Source organism: Manihot esculenta, chromosome 18, assembly GCF_001659605.2.
Source record: "Manihot esculenta cultivar AM560-2 chromosome 18, M.esculenta_v8, whole genome shotgun sequence".
Taxonomy (NCBI): domain Eukaryota; kingdom Viridiplantae; phylum Streptophyta; class Magnoliopsida; order Malpighiales; family Euphorbiaceae; genus Manihot; species Manihot esculenta.
The window spans coordinates 2,234,119-2,255,195 of record NC_035178.2 but is presented as its reverse complement, the minus strand read 5'-3'; the positions used below and the strand labels follow the sequence as shown (position 1 = coordinate 2,255,195).

Here is a 21,077-nt window from a genome sequence, read left to right as displayed (position 1 = left end):
AATAAAAGTATATAAACTCAATTAGTTAAAAAAATTAAGTTGGATTTATTTGATCTTTGAATAGAAGTATAGAAATTTAATTAAATTTTTATAGTATAATTTTTTATCATTATACTTAAATAAAACAAGTAATTCCCATTGTACGTATTAAAAAATAAAAAAAAATTTATAGGAAACACCAGTCATTGGTACTGTTAAGGTTTTAAATAATTGGTTGCATGTCATGCCTAATTGCCAGTAATCTACTATCATGAACAGCTTTCTGGATGAGTGGTATTGATTCTCTTGCCACTTTTTTGACTTATCCAGTCTTCCAAAAGACATTTTAAAATCGAGTTGTGATAGTTTCCTCCTGTATTGCATGTTCTTCAATCGCCTCCTAATGGTGTTGAGCTTCTCCTTAAGTGACAAGATGGAGTTGTTTCTCTTCGTTAGTTTGCTTTGTTTTTGTTTTTATTTTTCTTTTCTCATGTTATCATCGGGAAAAAAAAAATCGAGAATTTTATTAGTCATGCGACTGACCAATAAGCATAACATAATTTCTTTAGTTTTATTTATTTATTGGAATTATTAACTAAATTATATATATATTGTTAATATAAACCTTCAGAAATCGTAAGCGTGGAATTCCTGCTCGCGGGACAATGCATTTTGAGTTATTTATTTATTTTTCATTTTGTCAAAAGTTAAAAAGTTGTATCAATACAAAGGCCTAAGAGGCAATGCAGGAAGGTTCAAGCGGCAACAACCACAGGCCAAGGCTCAATATATATAAAGTGTTTTACCCAGAAAACAAGGCCCAAAGCCGAAAAGCAAATGAATGCCTAATATATGCAGAACATTCAACGTAGGAGAGCACTGACAGAGGCCGAGGTGGAAACCTCTTTGACATTTCAATTGCACCTTTTGCGAGCTTTCACCGGTCGAGCACACGTTTAGCATGAATAGACAATAGAGGCTTCTTTCAGCCTGTAAGAAACAAGTCCACAAAAAAGAAACTTAGCAATTGGATTTGAATTATTTTGTTTTCATTTAAATTATTCAAAGCTTATGTGTAAAATGATCTTGGAACTTGGAGACACCGTGTCATCATATCACCTCGTGTATTTGCCACCTGAACAATCCCAATGAGCGAGTAAATGAAATTTTACTTTTTAAATATTAAAATAAGAAAGAAAATAATTTCAAAATAACAAAGTATTTATTTAATTTTTTATTTACTATTAAATAAATTAAGATAAAGACCGTAATGTAATTTTATATGACTATTCTTTATTTTTCTTTAATTTCTAAATAAATTTATTTTGGGCTCAATTTGTCTTTTTCTTCGGCTTTTTAAATTTAGAAAAAAAAAGAATTTTTTTAAATTATTTTTATCAACCCAAGCAGAGTGTTAATTAATGGTAGTATTTATTTTTCAAAAAATAAAAATAAAAAAGTAATGGGTAGTTCTTAAAGCCCTGAATTACCATTTTTAAATTTGAAAAGCATATAATTTTTCAATTATTTATTTCTGTCTCATTTATTTTACTGTTCGGAAAGTCTCAGTAGTCAATTCAATTCTAGAGTGCCTATTCCTTTTTGTTTTGGATTCTTTTCCACTACGTTATGATACATGTTTTCAAGTTTTTTGATTCATTCCCAAAAAATAAAAATAAAAATAAAAAATGAGTATGAGAAAAAAAATAAATTTATCATTTTATTTAAATATTTATTTTTCTATATGTTTTAATTAATTATAGAGTGCAACATAATAAACTGAAAATTAACTTTTAATAATTATATGAAATTATGTTTAAGTCCCCTTTTATTTTGGGCAGGAAAACAAATATGAAGCCACGATGTTGAGATGTATTTATGAATAGGAAGAAGTCTATGGTCCATTACGAGAAGATCAGATACCCTGAGAATCTTTGAATAAGGATCATATTACCATTGAATCTCCTTCAAGAGATTTACTGCTTGAATGTTCCAAAAGATAAGTAGTGGACCACGATTGAGGGTAACCAATTGGATCAATTGTCCAGCTAGTGCTTTCGATTGATACATTCTTTTCACCTTTTATTTTTTTTTTTAATTTTTTTTATGGAAAATTTAAACTTAAAATATCAGCTAATTGTAAAACTTTTAAAGAAAATTATATAATCACAATATATGATTTACTGTGAATAATTTTATAAAAATTTTAAAGAAAAATAAGTTAAATTTAAATATAGAAATTTCTTAGTTATGAAAATTAAAAAGTAAAATATGAGTAACATGTCACATGAATTTTAATGATATTAAAATTAATTCAGAATTTTTATAATGGAATTAAATATAAATGAATTGAATTATTTTTATTTTAAATAATAAAATTAATAAGAAAAAGGAATGAATGAAATTTAAGTCCTTTTAAAAAAATTTGATTGGGTTAGTGAAAAAGAAGTTTGTGAAAGCTGAGGCCACTTAACGTGGGGGATAAGCAGATTAATTGATTGAAAGCTCATTTTCTTAATATAGTGATATAGTCCTTATTTATTTATTGAAAATCGTCAATTTTTTCTATTAAAATAAATAAATAAATAAAATAAGTTGGTCCACTGCTCGCTAGTCCACCACTAAAGTCGTGGGTCCATTAGTTAGTTTAGCTTCCAGGTCTACGCTGCCGCTTCCTGGTCAATTTTTAATATTTAATTTAATTTATTTTTTTCTCTTCTTCCACTCTTAATAACTAGGTGGATTGTGACTCTACTAAATATTATTCAAAATATTAAAATATATTTTTGACGATAAATTTTAGATTTTTTTGAAGGGATCTACGTCTAAATTTAATAAGTGAATTATAAAATTTTCAATATTTTTAAACATTACTGAAAATAATAATAATAATAATAATAATAATATATTTAAAATATTTCTTAAAGATCATAATAACAATATTTCTAATATAACTTAATAAGCTTTCCTGGTTAACCCATAAAATAAAATTTAAAATTAATTATATTTTTAAAATAATCAATATAAAATTAATTCATATTTATTTTTTTTTTCTAATTATAAAATGTGAGAAATAATATATTTAAATTTATAATATATATTTTTAAATTATATTTTTATTATTAGTAAATAATTTATATATATATATATTTTTTTAAAATATGGGTTGGGGGAGTCGAATTTTAAACCTTTTAAGACTACAGGATGCACTTTTCACCAGGTTAAGTCTTGGAGTGTAAATAATTTATATATATATAATTAGACTTTAAAATAGATTGATGAGAAATTAATAAATGATACAATTATTTTTTAATATTTATGATGTTTGGTGTAAATATATTTATAATTTTTTTATATATTTATAAAATTTTTTTATTATCTCATAATATTACTATTTATTAATTTGATAATTTTATAAAATTATAATTAATATAATTTAAGTATAAATATTCTATATGATGTGAATAATTATTTAGAATAAATATATATATAATTAATTAAAATTATTATAAAAATATTAACTTTAATAAAAATATAAAATAATTAAAGATTTAATAGAATTAATTGTATAAAATATTATCAAATTAAAATTTATTAATTTAAATATTTATAAAAAATTAATAAATATAAATAATTAAAATATAATAAAAAAAATAAAATTATGATTTTAATACTTTAAATTAATTGTTATAAATATTAAACGAATAAGCTATTAAACATAAATTATTATAATTTATTATATTAATAATTATAATAATTTTATTTAACTCATTTTTTGCATAATCTTTATTATTTATTTTATATAAAATCTATTACACAATCTGTATTCAATATATTTCTTTAATAGTCTCTTTCTTTTTTCTACTTTAAATAACTCGTATTTTAAAATTTTATTTTTTCAAAATTAAAGAATAAGTTATTTTTATATTTTTAAAAAATTATTTTATTTTTAATAAAATATATTTATTTAATCGTAATTGATATATTAGATTTCAATACTAAAAAAAATTAACATATTTATATGATAAAATAAATTATTTTTCTCTATTCCCATTTACCACTACTACTATCATATAAATTTATATTTATTATTATTTTAAAATTAAATTTTTTTTAAAAAATATTATATTTATTTTAATAAATAAAATAAATTCATACAAAAAAATTATTTTATAAAATAATATCATACAATAATAATATAAAAAATTTTAATATCTCCAACCCACTTATTTTATAAGGTGCGCTTATTGGTTGGTTAGTGGTGTGGTGCATTTTCGCGGCAACCAGTCGCCCAAAAGGGCCAAAAGCAGAAGACTCTCCCCTTCTCTGCATTTCTTTGGAGGCAGTTGGGGGGGACTTATTTTCCACTCTCAGAAGGGCACAAAGGCATCTCTCTTTGGTCAATCTCTGTCTACGACTCTACATCGTCTGCTGCTGCTTCCTTATATTCTTTCCTTTCACATTTCAATTTTCTTTGTACATGGAATTCATACTTCACCTCCACCAACTCTAACTGCCGCCTCTCTGGATGCTTGCATAGCCTTGGCTTGAAGCTTATTTGCTTGTTTAAATGCCTCTTATAGCTAGCTAGCTATCTACCTCTCTTCACTTACCTGAGGCCAAAATTTTCTGAGAAAAGAAGTGCGTAAATTTCTCAAGGATTTTTCTTTTTTTGAGAAGTGGCTGCTTCGTTTTCTTTTTAGCTTTACTACTTCTAATGGTCGAGATTAACGGGCCGGCTGATTGTTTTCTTTATGCAACAAACTGGGTTTTCTGCCGCTTGAACAACAGGGTAAGGTTATAAAGATTATTCTCTTACCATTTCAACATGATACTTTCCTTTGAATAGTAACATAACAATCTTGACTTATGATATTTATATGATAGTTTTTGCTGTCCTGAACTCGTTATACCTTATTCGTCATTACTTGTGGCTATTCTATGTCCAGGACTGAGTCTTGGTCCTCAAGTCAGCTTGGCAGTTAGAAACAGACGGTAACTCGAGTAAGTTAATTCTTGATTTTTCTTCAAGTCTCTGTCTTTTGTAAGACTTGCATGATAAAAACACTGGTGAAATGAGAAACAGAATTTGGTTGCTGTGTGGATGAAGGTATAGGGATTGGCTTGTCTTGTTTATTGAACTTCTTGTGGTGCTGCGATACTGGGGTTTCTAATTATTTGTGGATTCTCAGTGATGATCAGCTGCTATAAATAGGTACAACTAAATTTACCCACTTGTGTGTTTCCTTTGAAAAGGAACTCTAATAACTAAATTTGCTCGCTTGTGTGTTTTCTTTAAACTCAAATCTGTATGAGCTTGTAGATTGAGGGCTAGCAGGATGGGAAATGAGGGTGCTCATCACTTGGAGCTTCCTTACTACTGTACTATTAAGGTAAAGTCATACAACTCATACGCAGATATGAAAGTAATACATTTAGACGGGCATAAAATGATGAAGGATCTCAATTGCAGTTGTAGATTTATTTGATTTTCTGTCTTTTTATTGAATCATATTTAAGTTTTGTGATTGTGATTCTATGTAGTCTTGCAACCCACAAAAGGACTCCCACAGAAAAAAAAAAAACAAAAAATAATTTAATGAGGTTTTTCTTAAAACTTTTGATAAAATATGACTCCAAGCAAACTGCACCTTTTGAGAAGGCAATATTGAAAATTCTCTCCATATTATTTTGTCCTTAACAAAACTAACTTAAAGGAAATCCTTCATGATTCATACACCTGACTCCAACTAGTACTAGTTTATTGCTAAGCAATTAAACTTCAATTGAGTTGGACAAAACATGCTGTAAATCTTGATGAATTTGTCTAGTTCTTTCACTATGCACTTCTACTTTGTTGCCTCTGGTTCATTGTTAATTGTGACTGTATTTAGCAATTGCAGGTTCATGGTTTGATTTGCTTGCGACTTAAGGACTTCATAGATAGAATATTACAGATTTATCCAGCTATTGAATCTGCAAGACCACGATGCAGGACAGGGCTACAGGCATTATGCTCTTTGCATAATGCTATGGATAAAGCAAGACTACTTATCCTGCACTGCTCCGAAAGTAGCAAACTCTACTTGGTACTTAAAACTATTTTCATTTTGCCAAATAAAGAAACAAAAAGATATAGAAGAAACTACTTTTTTCGGTATGCTTGCACATAAGTTCAGTTTACACATATATTATTTTTTTGTACTAATATCCCATTTTAATATATGTAATGTAGGCATTTCAAGCAGATCGGATACTCCAGAGATGCGAAAACTTGAGAAAGGCTCTGGATTTAAGCTTAGGCCAAATTCAAAATATGGTTCCAACATTACTGGCTGCCAAGGTTTGTTGTTTTAATGCCCTTAAAATATTTGTTGTGTTGTTATGTCAATTAATATATGAAGTTATGGATGCCAAGCATTTGAGTAATGGAGTTAGTATCTTCTATGTCCAATACATTCATATTTCTGTTACTTTGTACTTTGCGAGATCATTTCTTCTGAAACATCCAGTTTAGAACTACCCTTAGTTGCTTCTATTTTATGATCATAAATAAATTAAAAAGTTCCAACTGTTGAGTCAATGTTTGCTCTTGCTGAGTCTCTTATGAATGGAAATCTCTCATGTTGTTCCCCAAGTTTTCCAATACCACTTTGGTGGTCCCTTAAATTTTACCTACATTCTTTTGAAGGAATAGCTACTTGGTGAAAGCTTAATTAAACAACTGCTCAAGTAGGTCAAAATTGAGAAAAATGTGTTCTGTTTTCAAATGATTCAAATCTGTTTAATCCAATACATAAGTCAAAAGATTCATTTAATTGATATTACAGCATGGTTGGCTGGTTTAAAATTGAAAATGTTATGGAGTTGTCACCCTGCTTATCTTAATATGAAATCCTCAATCTTGTCTAGGCCTTCCCCACCTCTTTATATATACTTTGTCACTTCCTTTTTAAGTTCTTAAGAAATAAGCAGAGATATGCTGTCTGCAGATATCTGGAATTGTTGAAGATCTTAGGAGTGCAAAATTTCAGTTAGAATCTTCTGAAGTTGAGGCTGGAAAGGCTGTAAAAGATTTGCTTAGGCAGGACATGCCTGCATCAGATTCTATAAACAAGGCAGAACTAGGGGCCCTTGAATTTGCAGCTGTGAGACTGAAAATTACATCCCCTTTGGCTGTCTTGATAGAGAAAAGGTCCATCAAGAAACTACATGAGAAAATTTGTGATATGGACCCGAAAAAGAAAATCCTGGAATATTTCTTGTATCTTTTGAGGAAATATGGAGGACAGATTGGGCAATGCGAAACCAATGGTGGCTTTTCTCAGCATGAGGAATGCAAGACTCAAACTACTGAAAAACCTTCTCCACCTGACCCACCACATGAATTTAAGTGTCCAATCTCTATGAGACTAATGTATGACCCAGTAATCATCAATTCTGGCAAAACATATGAACGAGTTTGGATTGAGAAATGGTTTAGTGAGGGGAATGATACATGTCCAATAACACATATAAAGCTGGATAATTTATGCTCGACTCCAAATGTTGTGATTAAGGGCCTTATTTCAAAGTGGTGTTCAAATCACGGGATTAATATTTCTGCACCATGTGCACAAACAATTCCAGCTTCTAGTTTCTCAAAGAGGCTTTTGTCCTTTACATCTGTTGCTAGCATTGGCAGTTCTATGAATGATTTGTGCCTTCAAGTTAGCAATGTCTCACTTAGGTCGTCAGATACAAATTGTGGATCAGATTTAGTGGATGATGATAACATTGCTAATTTCAGTGTTGGCCTCCCTCGGACGAGTTCAGGTATCTGTGTAAGTCAGTCATCTATAACTGCCCATAGCATAATTAGGGTGGCATCATTCTCCAAACTGGATTCATTTCCGTGGGAATCCCAGTGCAGGGCAGTGCAAGATATTAAAGAGCAACTGAACAAAAATGAGCAGGAATGTGATTTGCTATTTAACAAGAATTACATGAAGCCACTGGTTAAATTTTTGAAGGATGCATATGACTCTTGTGATGAAAAAGCCCAGGATGATTCAGTGGAGGTGCTTTTGGCAATTTTAAGCAAAAGCAGGTAAGGCATCTGTGCTGCTTTGTGTATTTGTTGGTGGAGGCTTGAATTTCGTATTCACCATATTAATGTGCTGTTCATAGTAATACAATGTTACTGTCGCTAAAACTTTCTCACCACTATTGATTAAAACATTATGCTTGCAATAGTAACTTTTTTTACCGATCGTGCAGTACTGGATTGCCTACATTTGACAAAGATGCAATCTACATACTGGCATCAGTTCTTGATTCTGACATCACAAGTAAGGCTCTTAAAGTCATGGAAGTTCTATCATGCCAACCCTCGTATAAGCCTGGAATTCTTGCATCAGGAGTTCTACCTTCCATCCTAAAAGTCCTTGATGCACAAGTTAGGGAGTTCCATGAATTTGCCATGAAGATACTCTGTAATTTGTCCTGCAGCAGTGATATAGCATACCACATTGTGTATTTGGATTGCATCCCAATGTTGCTTCCTTTTCTCTGTGATCAGAGTCTTGCAGGGTATTGCCTTAATATTATGAATGCCTTGTGTGATATTGAGGAAGGTAGGAAAGCAGTTGCCCAAACCAAATCTTGCATTGCTTCAATCGCCAATCTTGTGGAAACTGGTAGTAAGCAAGAGCAAGAAACTGCAATGGAAGTTCTGCTGGCTCTATGTTATGAACACATCCAGCATTGTCAACAGGAATTGGGAGAAAGCACAATAAAAACTCTGTTCAATATATCTGTTAATGGGAATCAAAGAGGAAGGATTATTGCCTCAGAATTGCTCCAGATTTTGGGACATACAACAGAAGGTGATGTCTCAGACTGTTCTACATTTAGTGCTGTCTGCAGCATGGTCATCTCAAGTGACTCTGGCAGTGGTGATCATACTAAAGGGAAAAAATCACCTTCCAGGGGATTTGGAGATCTGGCAAGGAAAATTGCTAGATTTTTTCACCGTAATCGTCAGTTATGATCTACTGAATGTTTGGTTGACGGGTATGTTATTTCTTTTTTTCACAAAACAACATAGGATGTAACAAAGGAGTAACGGAGTAGTTGTCAAACACCCGTGTCAAATACTCTCTGTGAATATTAGATGAGTTTTACTATTTTGTTTGATGTATAAAATTACTTGCATTTCTGGTCAGAAGTAAATTTGCTAATTTGATAGTTCAACTGGGGGCATTTTCTCTGTTTGCACATTTATCAAATGAATGAATTCTAAACTATCATTTGTAATGCTATTAAATTTTCTATAGTAAACTCTATCATCTATGCTTTGTGGAAAGTGAACAAATATTTTTTTTTATTTTTCAAACATTTTTAAACTAAAAAAGCAAATAAATAAATAAAATTTATGTGTAAATTATACCTAAATTATGAATTCAAACATGGAGAATATACTTATTTCAAATGAAAAATCTGAAAAGCATAACTTTTGGGCCTCCAGACAAATTAAAAATCCATAAGAGGGAAGATCAAAGGTTCATCCAAGCCCAATGGGCTCTTTAATAATTTTTTATTGAAAGAGATGGTTTCTCATAAGGTAGGAGCTTCCACTTGAGCAGCCTACTCCAGCTTTCAAATATTTTCAGCCCTCCGTTTACCGGTTGCGAATCAAATTTGGTGTTTATTGCTTCTCCTTCTTTCCCGTAGTTCTCCACTCCTCTCTGTTTAGATTCCTATCTGATTCCTCATTTTTTTCCCCTAGAAACAGAGGCTACTGTTTCGATCGCTCTGCAATTTTGAGATTTTTTTCTTTTTCCAATTTTGGAATCTTGAACTCTCAAATTGAGCTATATTTCTAACTTCTGGACAGTGCTTCCGTAAGTTATTATTATTATTATTATTAATAATCTATGTATCAAGGTTCAATGGAAGATTGTTGCATCAGTAACCATATTATGTTAACAGAAATTTCTCTATCAATACAGTCTCTTCCCTTCCTTCCACTTATTCACCAGGCATTGATGACCCAACTCTTGCTCAGAACCCGAAATTCTCTCAACAGTTTTTGCCTTTCAATATCATGCTTGCATTCTGCCCAACAAACTAAACTATTGACTCTGAGGATGATGGAACTGTGAATGCGTTATTGTCACGATATATGGGAAAAGTAACCCGATTACTGAGAAATTTTTTTTATTGAAAAGGGAAGATGGCCCTTCCCCATTGCTGGTAGGATGGACAGAACTACAACCTGGCAGGATTGATTGGGTGACTTTTGCTTGATAAGTTGAATGAACAGAATACGCCTTTACTGTTTAAGGTAAAACACCGGATAATTTTCTGTTCTTTTTATCGTTTTCAGATAAATCTATTCTGTTTTCTTTTATAAAAATCATATTGGATATGATAGCATATTCGATGCCTTACCTTCTCAAGCCTCACAAGGCAATTTTGCCGTGATATTTATTCTCATGTTGTTATGAAGTATTAACTTGTTCTAGTCATTTGTAAGAATTAGTTGGGAGAGCTAGGTTGTTCTATTGCATATTAGTTGAACATTCGAGTTTAAGCATAAACTTATATCAATTTGTGTGGGTGGCCCTTCCTTTCATCTCTCCTACATTCATATGCACATGCGCACCCGCAGACTTGAACACAGGCTTCGTACTGTATTGATCTTATGGTTTTTTGGGGTTGGCATCACAATTCATTGTTCTGCGCGCTGCATATATGAGAAAACATGGTTCCGAAGTTTTACAGAAACCAAGCTTATTTCTTGCTTCTATTTGGAATTTTAGTAGTATTCTCCTCCAATGAACTCATTTAATCGCTTCAGTTCTTTGTTTTGCTGCTCCACTACTGCTCGAACAACATCTACAATGGAAATCATGCCAACTATCTTTCCATCTATAACAGGAACATGTCTTATGTGATTGTCTGTGAAAGGTAAAACCATCAATTCGACTTTGCTGCTAAGCTATCAAAGGAATAAAAAGGGAACATATACCATGCATTTACACATTGGGAGCGTGAATAATTAACAGGTACCTGTCATAAGTTTCATTGCCTGAAGTATATTTGTATCAGATGTTACTGTTGTTAACTTGCTCTGTCAAGGATGAAAAAATTGGAACATCTTTAGATAGGAGAAAAATTGCTGTATGTCCCACAAAAAGAGAAAAGTAGTTTGAGAAATAACCTCATCAGTCATTATTTCCCCAACTCTTGTATACTTAGAGGACCTCCCTTGTGCAATTATCTTTCTCAGATAGTCTGCTTGGTCATCCATGTTACCACAAAAACAGTTAGGATTGATCTATATGATTAGGTTATGCTATCTAATATAAAAAATTTCCATGTTTGTATTTTCTTTTTGTTTTCTGTCTTTTATTTGGCAGTCCTGATATTCAATTCATTTATGATAGTCTCAACATTTCGACCTCTTTTTTCCCAATGTACTAGGGAGAGAGCACTATTGTTTCATGCACTAAATGTCAAATTTGTTGCTGGATATTCTGTGTACACGTCTTTCAAGTATGAAACCATTATGCAGCAGATTGAGGTTATAATTTTCCCCCATGGAAAACAACCAATGTAACAAAGGTTATGGAAATTAGTTTACCTCTTTCTGTGATGATTCCTGCAATATGTTGTTCTTCAGGCTTTAGCACTACCAGTGACCCAATATTATTTTTTGCCATCTGCAGTATTTTATTTCAGCATTGACTTTTTACACTAAATGTATTAATTGAATGTAGCAGTAAAAAATTGCTTCAATTTTATTTTAAAAGATAGTAGAAAACCTACATTGTTGACAGCATCATAAACAGTGTCATTGGTGCGGCACCAGAGCCAAGACCCAGTTTTATCCTCTCCCTTTGTCATCAGCACATCTGCCACTGTTAAATTCTCCAATCCCTTCTCTGGCATGGTTGTAGAGGAGGTGACACATCCAAAACGTGAAAATATATTTTTTCTATCCATGACTTTCCAGTGCAAATGCTTTGGAATGCCAACAGTGAGCATTGCTTGGTAGGCTCTTACCGCTCGGGTGAGTCCTTCCATTCTGTCTTGTTTACAGAAAATTATTTATGAATCGCAACAAATTTCAATCTGAATTTTTTATGCAATCCAGAATGTATCAAAATCATATTCATGTTCAACCTTTTTCCTTTGACTACATATTTGTTGAATTCTCTTTTTTATTTACTTTTAAAAAAATAGGATTATGGAGATGGTTAATTTGCTGTTAATGCTAGAATGTGACTCTCAAGAAAAGCTATTGCCTTAAATTTAAAATGTTAGTTTATGCATTAATTGAATGGAGAATGAACATACCTTAAGGAAGATTAGAGTGCTTGAAACAATTAGGGAGCTCTTGTGAAGATGAAGATATGAATTTAGATTGCCAAATCGCATTTTTGAAGGGATAACACACGAATATCTTGTCCAGGAACTCTTTGCTTTTTGTGATTGTGTTCCTTTGAAGTTCTTTTCTTGCATGGCTGGACAAAGGAAAGGGAATATTTGTTAGACCTTTACCTTCTCATGTACGTTGCTTCTCCTTGGGACATATTTGGTGTAGAAAACTAGAGAGAGGAAGATCATGGACCCTTTCAAATTCTTAATTACTCTTGGTGTAGAAATAGCAATGCTTCCCCAGCCAGAGAGAACATGATATAGGCCTTCCTTCCCCCATATTATCAGAACAAGACAGAAATAATGAAAGCGGAAACAAAATCACACAGAGAGAGATTCTTAGACCTCACCGACGAGGAAAATCTGTCTAAAGAATCCCATTCCCAAGTAAAGGCTTGTCCTTGAGAGAGGCAAACAAGTGAAAGTAGAGATGATGAATTTGAAGATAGCAGTAATAAAGTCCCGAAAACTTTCCAAGGTATCAAATGGGAACTTATTAATGACCATCTTACTATAAGAATTAAGTAACGATCCAGCAATCCACATTCCATTTCTTTATTTTTCTTTTCCCTCGAAATCCATGTCAACTGACCAGAGGCCATTTGCTCGCTTTCGACTTCCTTGGCTATCAGCAGCCATTACTCGTCCTGTTGCTGAACCCCAACCGGTTCGTCCACCAGTTGAAATAATCCAAGCACCAACCCAACCAACCACCACTGTCCCTGCTCAGCGCCCACCATTTCAACCTGCAGGGATAACCCCTACGCAATCTCCTCCACCACAGCCTCAAGCACCACAAATAACCGAACCTCAACCGTCATTACCACCTCGTGCAATCATTGAATCTCGGTTACCAGCTTCACCATCTCGTCCAACAACTCAACCGCAAGCTGCGGCTGTGCCGCCTTCACCATCTCAGGTGACCTTACAGTCGGTATCACCATCACGCGTGGCTCCACAGCCACGAGTTGCTTCTGTGCCACCATCTCCAACTCGAACCTCTTCTCAACCCCAACCAACTGTACAAACAGTTTGGCAACAATTTCCTTGGCCTCTCAACCTACAAGCCAACGTCCGTAGGCTATGGCCCATATAAGGCCACGTCCCCTCTATCTCATCTGAAATTGACGTGGAGTCAACACATCCACGCTGTAACATAACATACGTAGCATAACATATTTATGGAATGGCAAAACTCTAATATTAAATATAGGTCAAAGTCTAACTCAGCAAAAGACTAGCTCAAAAGGGCACTTTCCAAATCCATATTGATACAAAATTTAACACTCACAAACCTCCTCTCCATGTAAAAGGGCTACTCAAGTGCAATCAATAGTTTCTCAAGGGATCTTCCAGAAACCAATCATCTCTACTAAACCTCCACCATCCGCCTCTCAACAAGAAGAACCAAAGACTATAGTATCTTTGCCACTGTCACAAACAGCTCAGCCAAAGATAGAACCTAAGTCATGTAAGAAAATAGATCATCCGTCCCAAATATTTTTTTTCCCTCTATTCCGAGAAAAAGAAAATTGCTGACCTTCGACCCGAATCTTCTCTTCCACACGAAGTCTCACATCCATCTCCCGAGTGTTTTTTCTTTTTTGCGTTTCTAGAGTTTTCCTTCGTGAAGTTTCTCTCATCAATTCCAAGTGTTTTTTTTTTTCATTTTAAGAGTTTTTGCTCGCGAAATTTCTCTCTTTCGTTCCCAGAGTTTTTCTTTTCGTTCAAGTTCTTTTTTTCCTCATCTAAACACAAATTTAAATAATGGTTATCTTATTAATCGTTCGAATTCATATATTTTTCAATTTAATGAAAATTCAGCATTAATTTTAGTGTCTCTAATTATTTCTAGTCCGAACTATCACTCTTGAGTGAAAATTATGAAAATGTCATTACAATTTAAAAATAACATCAAATTCATCAATAAAAGTCTAAAGAATTCAGAAAAAGGCAATTTTATATTTGTTGCATGGAATAGATACAACAATATGGTTCTTTTATGGGTAACGAGATCTCTTTCTCATTAAATTGCTCAAAATATAATCGGAATCGATAGTGCTGTTGATGCATGGGGAGATTTACAATATCGCTTTTTACAAGGTGATATATTCTGAATCTTTGACTTACAAGAAGAAATTAATAATTTTAAACAAGGTGATCTATATGTTATTGATTATTTTACTCATTTTAAAACTCTATGTGATGAGTTAGATAATTTTTGATCTTGTCATAACGTGTTTTGTTTAAATCCTTGTAATTGCAGTGTTTTGATACCATATCAATATTATTAGTAGGAAAAAAATAATATTTATTTTATTATAAATACTTTGAGAAGTGCATATTTATATTCGATCTAAAAACAAGAAAAAGAATTAACTATATTAATTTAAAATAATTTATAAAAACTAATTATACTATTTTAGAAATAATTATTTCCCCTTGTTTCCTTGAATAGCTGAATCTCTTAATACCTCTTTTTGAATCCATAGAGAAAGCGAGGAAACCGAAGAATGTAAAATAGTTGCAGAAAAGCTCAAATAAGAAGTTAAAACAACTGGTCCAGCTAAAAAAGAACCGTGAAAGAGCGCAATCTCTGAACTCCTTACTGCATCTGGGGCAGAAGCGCAAGCAGAAGAGCCACTTAGTGCAACATTTCATTCTGAACAGAAGCAACTGGAGAATGAAGACAAGAAGATATCAAGCATCATCTCCAGTGGTGAACATATCAAAATTGTGAGCTCAACTCAACCAAAGGCCAAGAAAAAATTTTCTGAATCTCATCATAAGCCTAGCATGTTAACTGGAGAACAAGTTTCATATCACAAAGAAATTAGGGACGATAATTTTAAGTTTGTCCATAAGCTGGGCGTAGGACAACTAAAGTATCCCATGGATGAAAGGCCTGTTAGCATTGTGACAATAGCTGGTGAAAACAGAGGAGCATCTATGGTTGTGCGTTCAGAATCAGCAAAAAAGTATGGGCCTTTACAATAGCTAGTGAAAACAGAGGAGCATCAATGGTTGTGTGATCTGAATAAAAAAAAAAGGATGGGCCTTTACATATTCACCGGGGTTATAAAGTTAACGCAGATGATAATGCTGGAGCAACGATGGATGGAGGAGGCAGAAAAGAAACATAAAAATATCTGACCAGAGAAAATCCGGAAAGTAAGGCATAAACTGGGCAACTGTTTTAAAAACAGGTCGTAAACAATAAATCACAACTTAAGCAGTAGAAATCAGAATTGATGCATCTTTGATTTGATAAGCTAAAATATTCATGGAGGAGCCTTTACCTGATTTTGTGTCATGTACAAGAAAAATGTAAATAAAAACGATACTCTGTTGGAATAGGTAATCTGGATAGTCCGTCTTAATTAGGTCATAACTGGAAATTATAGATGATCAAATGAGATGATTATTGAACCAAATTATACCTAAGATATTGAGTTAAAATTTTCATGAAAGAGAGAGTGAATAACTCGATGTTCTTTGGAAGTTCAGTGGATGAAAGAAATCCTGGTGTTCAGCTGGTTCTCTAGCGGAAACTACCAAGCCAAGTGCTAAACCAGAGTCCATGGAAACACACAAAGGTGACTTTACTGTCACCTCTGCTGCTCAGAAGATTATTTATGAGCCCACAGAAAAACGACGATGCCTAAGAGAGCTTTTCTCGGAACCAAGTGACTCAGACCCTGATAATCCTGAAAAGCCTCGAAGACATGGTTGCTGTTATAACTGTGCAGAGAAGAGCAAAGACAAATAGCATCTATCCACCCGCAGGAACACAATTCTCGTGTACATGGTAATAACAATGAACTGCAATTGATAATAAGGATGCCTGTCCATCCAGAAAGCATGCTTCAAAATTTTTCTTGTGCGCTGTACTTCAAAACTTGACTACAAGGTTTAGTACAGAGATTTACAATATGCACCTAAGATAAAATTAAAATATCGAATGAAGAAATTACTCGGTGGGCGTAGATTTCTGATCTGAAACTACATTTCTGAAATAGATGTCTACAATTTGTGTAGATGTGACATGCATGCACCAGCAGAAATTATAAAGGAAGACAACTCCTAAAGTGCTTTCTTTAAGAAAATATGTACAACAAAATTTCAAGGAAGACTAATGGCAATTTTGGCCCATGGTAAATTAGTATGGTCATTCACAAGCTGGTTTAGTGTCAAAGCTACTCAAGCAGATTGCAAAGGCTTGAAATGCAGACAGTGGGTACCGATAGTCCATGGTGAAGATGTCTTTCCCAATCTTCCCAAATTGGAGAATAACTCTTTCCTGTTCTTCTGCTGGCACATTGCGGCCAGGCTCCACAGCTGCTACCAGCTGGAAATTTTTCACAGAGGCCACTGTGACCCGTCCTTTGAAATTTAGACACCAGCACTGAAGCTGCTCATGCCATCTTGGTGCTTTATTTTTCAAAATCAAGGGAGATTTTCTGGTGTAAATTGGTTGGTTTGACTCAGCAAGGCTAGTTGAGCTGAATGCAATAATTGACTCCTTTGATTTTGAAATGGATGATGGAGGAAATTGCTTGTTAGAACTTATGAATTCTGTTGGAGTAGGGGCAGATTCCCCTACTTCAATTGAAGAGAAAGGAATCGAATGCATGGTGCATTGCATTCTCCTTGGGCCTCTGGTTCGGAGTACATTGAGCTCATAAGAAATGGTGCCCACGTTGTAGTTTCTAACAGGTGCCAATGGAGAAACCTGACCTGAATGGATTTTTCTGCCTGGCTTACAGTTGGATTGCATTACTGGGTGTGGAGGCTGACTATCATAAACGGTGAATTTGGTTCCCAGGAAATTAGACCTGTTCAGAGTTTCACACTTAGTTGCATGTAAGAGGAATATAGCTATGTAGATAAAGGAATGCCAAATGGTTAAAACATACTTCAGTTTTCCAACATAGTTATTGCTTGCTTGAGAGAAATCATTTCCAACGAAAGATATTCGAAAAGTAGTGCTTGCTGCCCGTCTAAACTTCTTTGCTGCTAATAACAATTTACTCGTATCACCGGACAAAGCTGCAATTAATTACATCATAGTAGCATCAGTATATAGTTTGTTCAAGTCCATGTATATATGTATATATAAAAGAAAAAAATTCAGAATAAACAAATGGAAATTCAAAATCAGGCTAATGGAGTTCCAACAAGTGGTATAAGCTCCATTTAAAATTTTGAATCTATTAGGGTATTACTCAAAATTCTTGTAAACTTTGAAAAAGACTTGCAGTGTAGTTTGAGTTTTTAATTGGAGTATTATATTAACCCTGTAACTATGAGTATTATAGTAAAACTAAGACAGCTTTCGACCTTTTGTAGTGTACTGTGATGTTAAAATAGTATATAATTTTGTTATGTCTAGAGTAGTAGTAGATGGTTTAGTCATGTCTAGAGGAGAATGAAATGTAAAAAAAATATTCTATTTATTATTATGTAATGTGATTGAGTGCAAATATCTCTTAGGTTTTGGGTTAGTGAGTGGTGATAAATTTGGAGCTTATTAATGTTTTTATAAGATTTGATTAATAGTGAAATACAATTTTGTGCATAGATACAATGAGAGGGTGAACTATATAAATTTTATATTTTATTTAAATGCTTTGTATTCTTTGGGTTACTTGTTTCTGCAGGTTGCCAGGGTGCGATAAGCATAAACAAACTAACAATTTCGTTTGACTAAGGTCCACAAATATCAGGAATGTTGGATCTACCACCTCTTCTCTAAAGTCAGCTTTTCTAAGTAGCTTAGATTAAAAGCGTCAATAACGAGAAATCTTCAAAATTTCCATCATGAACAAATGCATAATGATTTAAAAGTAATCAGCACCAAAAACACTTCTTTTTACCAAACAAGAGTAGAAATGTTTACCAGGACTCAAGCCCAGATACAAGAGATATGTCGCAGTTGCCCTATCCCGTCTAATAAAGCATTGAATAGGAGCATCTCTTGGCCCCGGCTGAAACAGAACAGAGAAATATATGTATATATTTTAGCAGCTAAGAAAGGGGTGATTGTCAAAACAGAATGTTAGCGAGATATTAGTTTAAAGGAGAGACTGAAAAGAAAACCTGCTTTAGCGAGATGGGAAAAGTAAGACAGCCACATTGCTCAGGGGTCTTAACAATGTCTTTGGTGATCTCCCTCCAAGACTTGCAGACAGAGGCACAAGCGACCACATCCCTCCGCGCAGGCCACGAGGTCTCGCTGGCCTCAACACGCTTAATTATGTCGTGAAGCAATTCAGGGGGCATGTTTGCCCATGGGCTCTGATCAATCACTTCACAAGGCAATTCAGACTCGCCTTCCGGAGCAATGTGCGCTCGCCCACGGCGGCGCATTCCCTTTGCATGGAATTTTCCAATGGATATGTTGCTAATGTCATCTCGGATCTCTCTAAGCTCGCGTACAAAACCCTTCAACGACATCTTTATCAAGTAATAATGATTCGACTGCAGAGAAAACAGAAATTAACTAATTATAACTTATACCATAATTCTAATTTCACAAAAAAAAAAAACTTATACCATAATTCACATTGTTCAAGCAATTTTTTCTGAATTTTCAGAAACCCAATTATAGAACTATTATGGTGCGCAGTATATATAAGATTTTTTTTTCCTTTCCAACGGACACCCCCCCCCCCCCCCCCAAAAAAAAAAAAAAAAAGGCCTGGAGATTTGAATCAAAACTCTGAGACTTGCATAGTTTCTTACAAATTTCTGGGGCTACAAATAAAATTCTAATACATAATACTTTGGCCTTCCTTTAACTTCCATCCACAGAAAAGTGGATCTATGAAGTTGAAGCTCTTTTAGGTCGAGTATATAGAAATGAAATATAATTCATGGCGTGAAAAATGTTACTGCGATACTGCGAACAGAGCAATATGCCGTTCACCATCAACCACTACCAGCGAATGCTTTTGGAAACATGAGTATATAATGAATCAGCCACGAGCCTGCGAGCTATAAAGCCCATAACAATAACCGATCCTACCACAGCCCGTATGAGCAACTGGCCTTAGATGACAACAGCTAGCTTACTGCTTAGACTATCCCTTGAAATACCGAACGCCAGAAGTCTAATAAAAGATAGCGCGTTGCCTATGCTATGATGAATGATGAATCGCCTCTATGCACAGAATCGATAAAGAATGACCATAAACTGGATTCAAATACATGAGAACGCGAAAGAAAAACATTCGACGAGAAAGACCGCAGGAATACAGCATACCTTAAAAAAAGTGCTCTAAAGTTTGAAATAACTCTAGATCGAGTAGTAGGCGAGCAGCAAAATTTGAGAGCAGATTAAAAGAAGCTAAAAGGCAAAGGCAGATTCATGCATGTATCAATTGTGAGACAAACTCTTTGGGAACGACGAAATTCTCCGGAGAAGTTCGAAGAAAATGGGGATCGGGAAGAGGAATTTCAGGTTCAAGGGGGCACCACTGTCTCGGGAGGAACAAAAGCTCTCTGTATGAGGGCAAGCGAAGAGAGAGAGAGAGAGAGAGAGATGAAATAGAAAATGGTGATAATATCTTGAAGCCTTGGGTGTACCACGACAGCAGAAGAGGAGGAGGAGGTGGTGGTGGTAGTGGCGGTGGGTGACGACGGACCTATCTTCTTCTCACACAGCTTCTTCACCTGCACCACCAGCTTCAACTTTCCCCTCCTCTACGCACTGCCATAGCCACACAAAGCCTTTTTTCTTGGATCCCATATTCTCCTTTCCCTCTTATTAACTGCCTTTTGCTTTTGTCCGTTAATTTTGTGGGGTTCTCTTCTGTGCTTTTTGCTCGGATGGAACTTTTCACATTTTATCAAACACGTGTACACATCCTATTGGATTTAGACGCTAATTTTACCTTAAAATAGACTTTTCACGCGAGATGAACTCAGAATTAACATCCAACTCCACCACTCACGAGAGATTGCAGAAATTCACACACCCTGATAACAATAAATTTTAATTAATTAAAATTCGTAATTAACAAACCATGTATAAGAATGTAGTATGATTCTTCTTATTTAAATGATTGAATTTTAAAAATAATTAAAAAAATTATCATGTAATTTAATTTATTTTTAAATAAAATTTTATATTTTAATTTGTAATAAAAAACATTAGTATGTTTTTTATGCTATTAGCAAAGTGAATTTTTTATTGAAAAAATTAAATTATACAGTAATTTTTATAATAATTTATTTAAAATAAATATTTATATAAAAAAATATTTATTATTTATTTTTAGATATTACTATTATTTATTAATTAATTTTTATATTTTTAAAAATATATTAAAATATTTTTATTTTTTCTATTCGTCCACAAAATATTATTTTTGTACTCTTCTCATTTAAAAATAAATAAATAATAATAAAATTAATTTTTAAAATTTAATTTTACTTCAAAAAATCTTTAATATAAATATATATATTAATAGTTTTTATATTATTTAAAAATTATTAAATATTTATTTTTAAATATATTAAAATATTCTCTCTTTTCTATTCATTAAAAAATAGTCCTCCTTTTCTTTGAAAGAAATAAAAAACATAAGAGAAAGAGAAGAAAAAAATAATGAAGATGAAAAAAAAAAAGGAGGGGTCTCGGAAGAAAAAGAGAAGGAAGGAGAGGAGAA

The 21,077-nt window shown here is 33.3% G+C and overlaps 4 protein-coding genes across 12 annotated transcripts; 2 read left to right on the top strand and 2 right to left on the bottom strand.

The window, feature by feature from the left end:
• Positions 1-4,234: 4,234 nt before the first annotated feature.
• On the top strand, positions 4,235-9,286 carry LOC110606897 (U-box domain-containing protein 5). 7 transcript variants are annotated; one of them, XM_021745892.2, is made up of 9 exons: positions 4,235-4,620; positions 4,740-4,771; positions 4,929-4,983; positions 5,066-5,194; positions 5,303-5,372; positions 5,874-6,068; positions 6,215-6,322; positions 6,972-8,068; positions 8,239-9,286. In XM_021745892.2, the coding sequence occupies exons 5-9, from the start codon at positions 5,319-5,321 to the stop codon at positions 9,008-9,010; spliced, it is 2,226 nt and encodes a 741-aa protein (XP_021601584.1). In that variant the 5' UTR covers positions 4,235-4,620; positions 4,740-4,771; positions 4,929-4,983; positions 5,066-5,194; positions 5,303-5,318; the 3' UTR covers positions 9,011-9,286. The 7 variants fall into 7 exon arrangements, with proteins under 7 accessions (XP_021601584.1, XP_021601586.1, XP_021601583.1 ...); XM_021745894.2 differs by having other exon boundaries at positions 4,235-4,771; positions 5,090-5,194; positions 5,883-6,068; XM_021745891.2 differs by having other exon boundaries at positions 4,235-4,771; positions 5,090-5,194.
• Positions 9,287-10,635: 1,349 nt separating this feature from the next.
• On the bottom strand, positions 10,636-12,466 carry LOC110606660 (CBS domain-containing protein CBSX3, mitochondrial). Of its 3 annotated transcripts, none has more exons than XM_021745572.2 (6): positions 12,325-12,466; positions 11,794-12,056; positions 11,609-11,687; positions 11,186-11,259; positions 11,035-11,095; positions 10,636-10,923 (listed from the first exon to the last, which is right to left on the bottom strand). In XM_021745572.2, the coding sequence occupies exons 2-6, from the start codon at positions 12,049-12,051 to the stop codon at positions 10,781-10,783; spliced, it is 615 nt and encodes a 204-aa protein (XP_021601264.1). In that variant the 5' UTR covers positions 12,052-12,056; positions 12,325-12,466; the 3' UTR covers positions 10,636-10,780. The 3 variants fall into 3 exon arrangements, with proteins under 3 accessions (XP_021601264.1, XP_021601263.1, XP_021601267.1); XM_021745571.2 differs by having other exon boundaries at positions 11,794-12,052; positions 12,325-12,464; XM_021745575.2 differs by having other exon boundaries at positions 10,636-10,893; positions 11,794-12,052; positions 12,325-12,464.
• A 519-nt stretch (positions 12,467-12,985) lies between these two features.
• Positions 12,986-13,501, top strand: LOC110606661 (vegetative cell wall protein gp1). Its single transcript, XM_021745576.2, has one exon. It carries the CDS (start codon positions 12,986-12,988, stop codon positions 13,499-13,501), a length of 516 nt encoding a protein of 171 aa, XP_021601268.1.
• Positions 13,502-16,367: 2,866 nt separating this feature from the next.
• On the bottom strand, positions 16,368-20,163 carry LOC110606659 (tubby-like F-box protein 5). Its single transcript, XM_043952861.1, has 5 exons — positions 19,670-20,163; positions 18,505-18,885; positions 18,305-18,392; positions 17,322-17,454; positions 16,368-17,240 (listed from the first exon to the last, which is right to left on the bottom strand). The coding sequence occupies exons 2-5, from the start codon at positions 18,859-18,861 to the stop codon at positions 16,574-16,576; spliced, it is 1,245 nt and encodes a 414-aa protein (XP_043808796.1). The 5' UTR covers positions 18,862-18,885; positions 19,670-20,163; the 3' UTR covers positions 16,368-16,573.
• Positions 20,164-21,077: the final 914 nt, after the last annotated feature.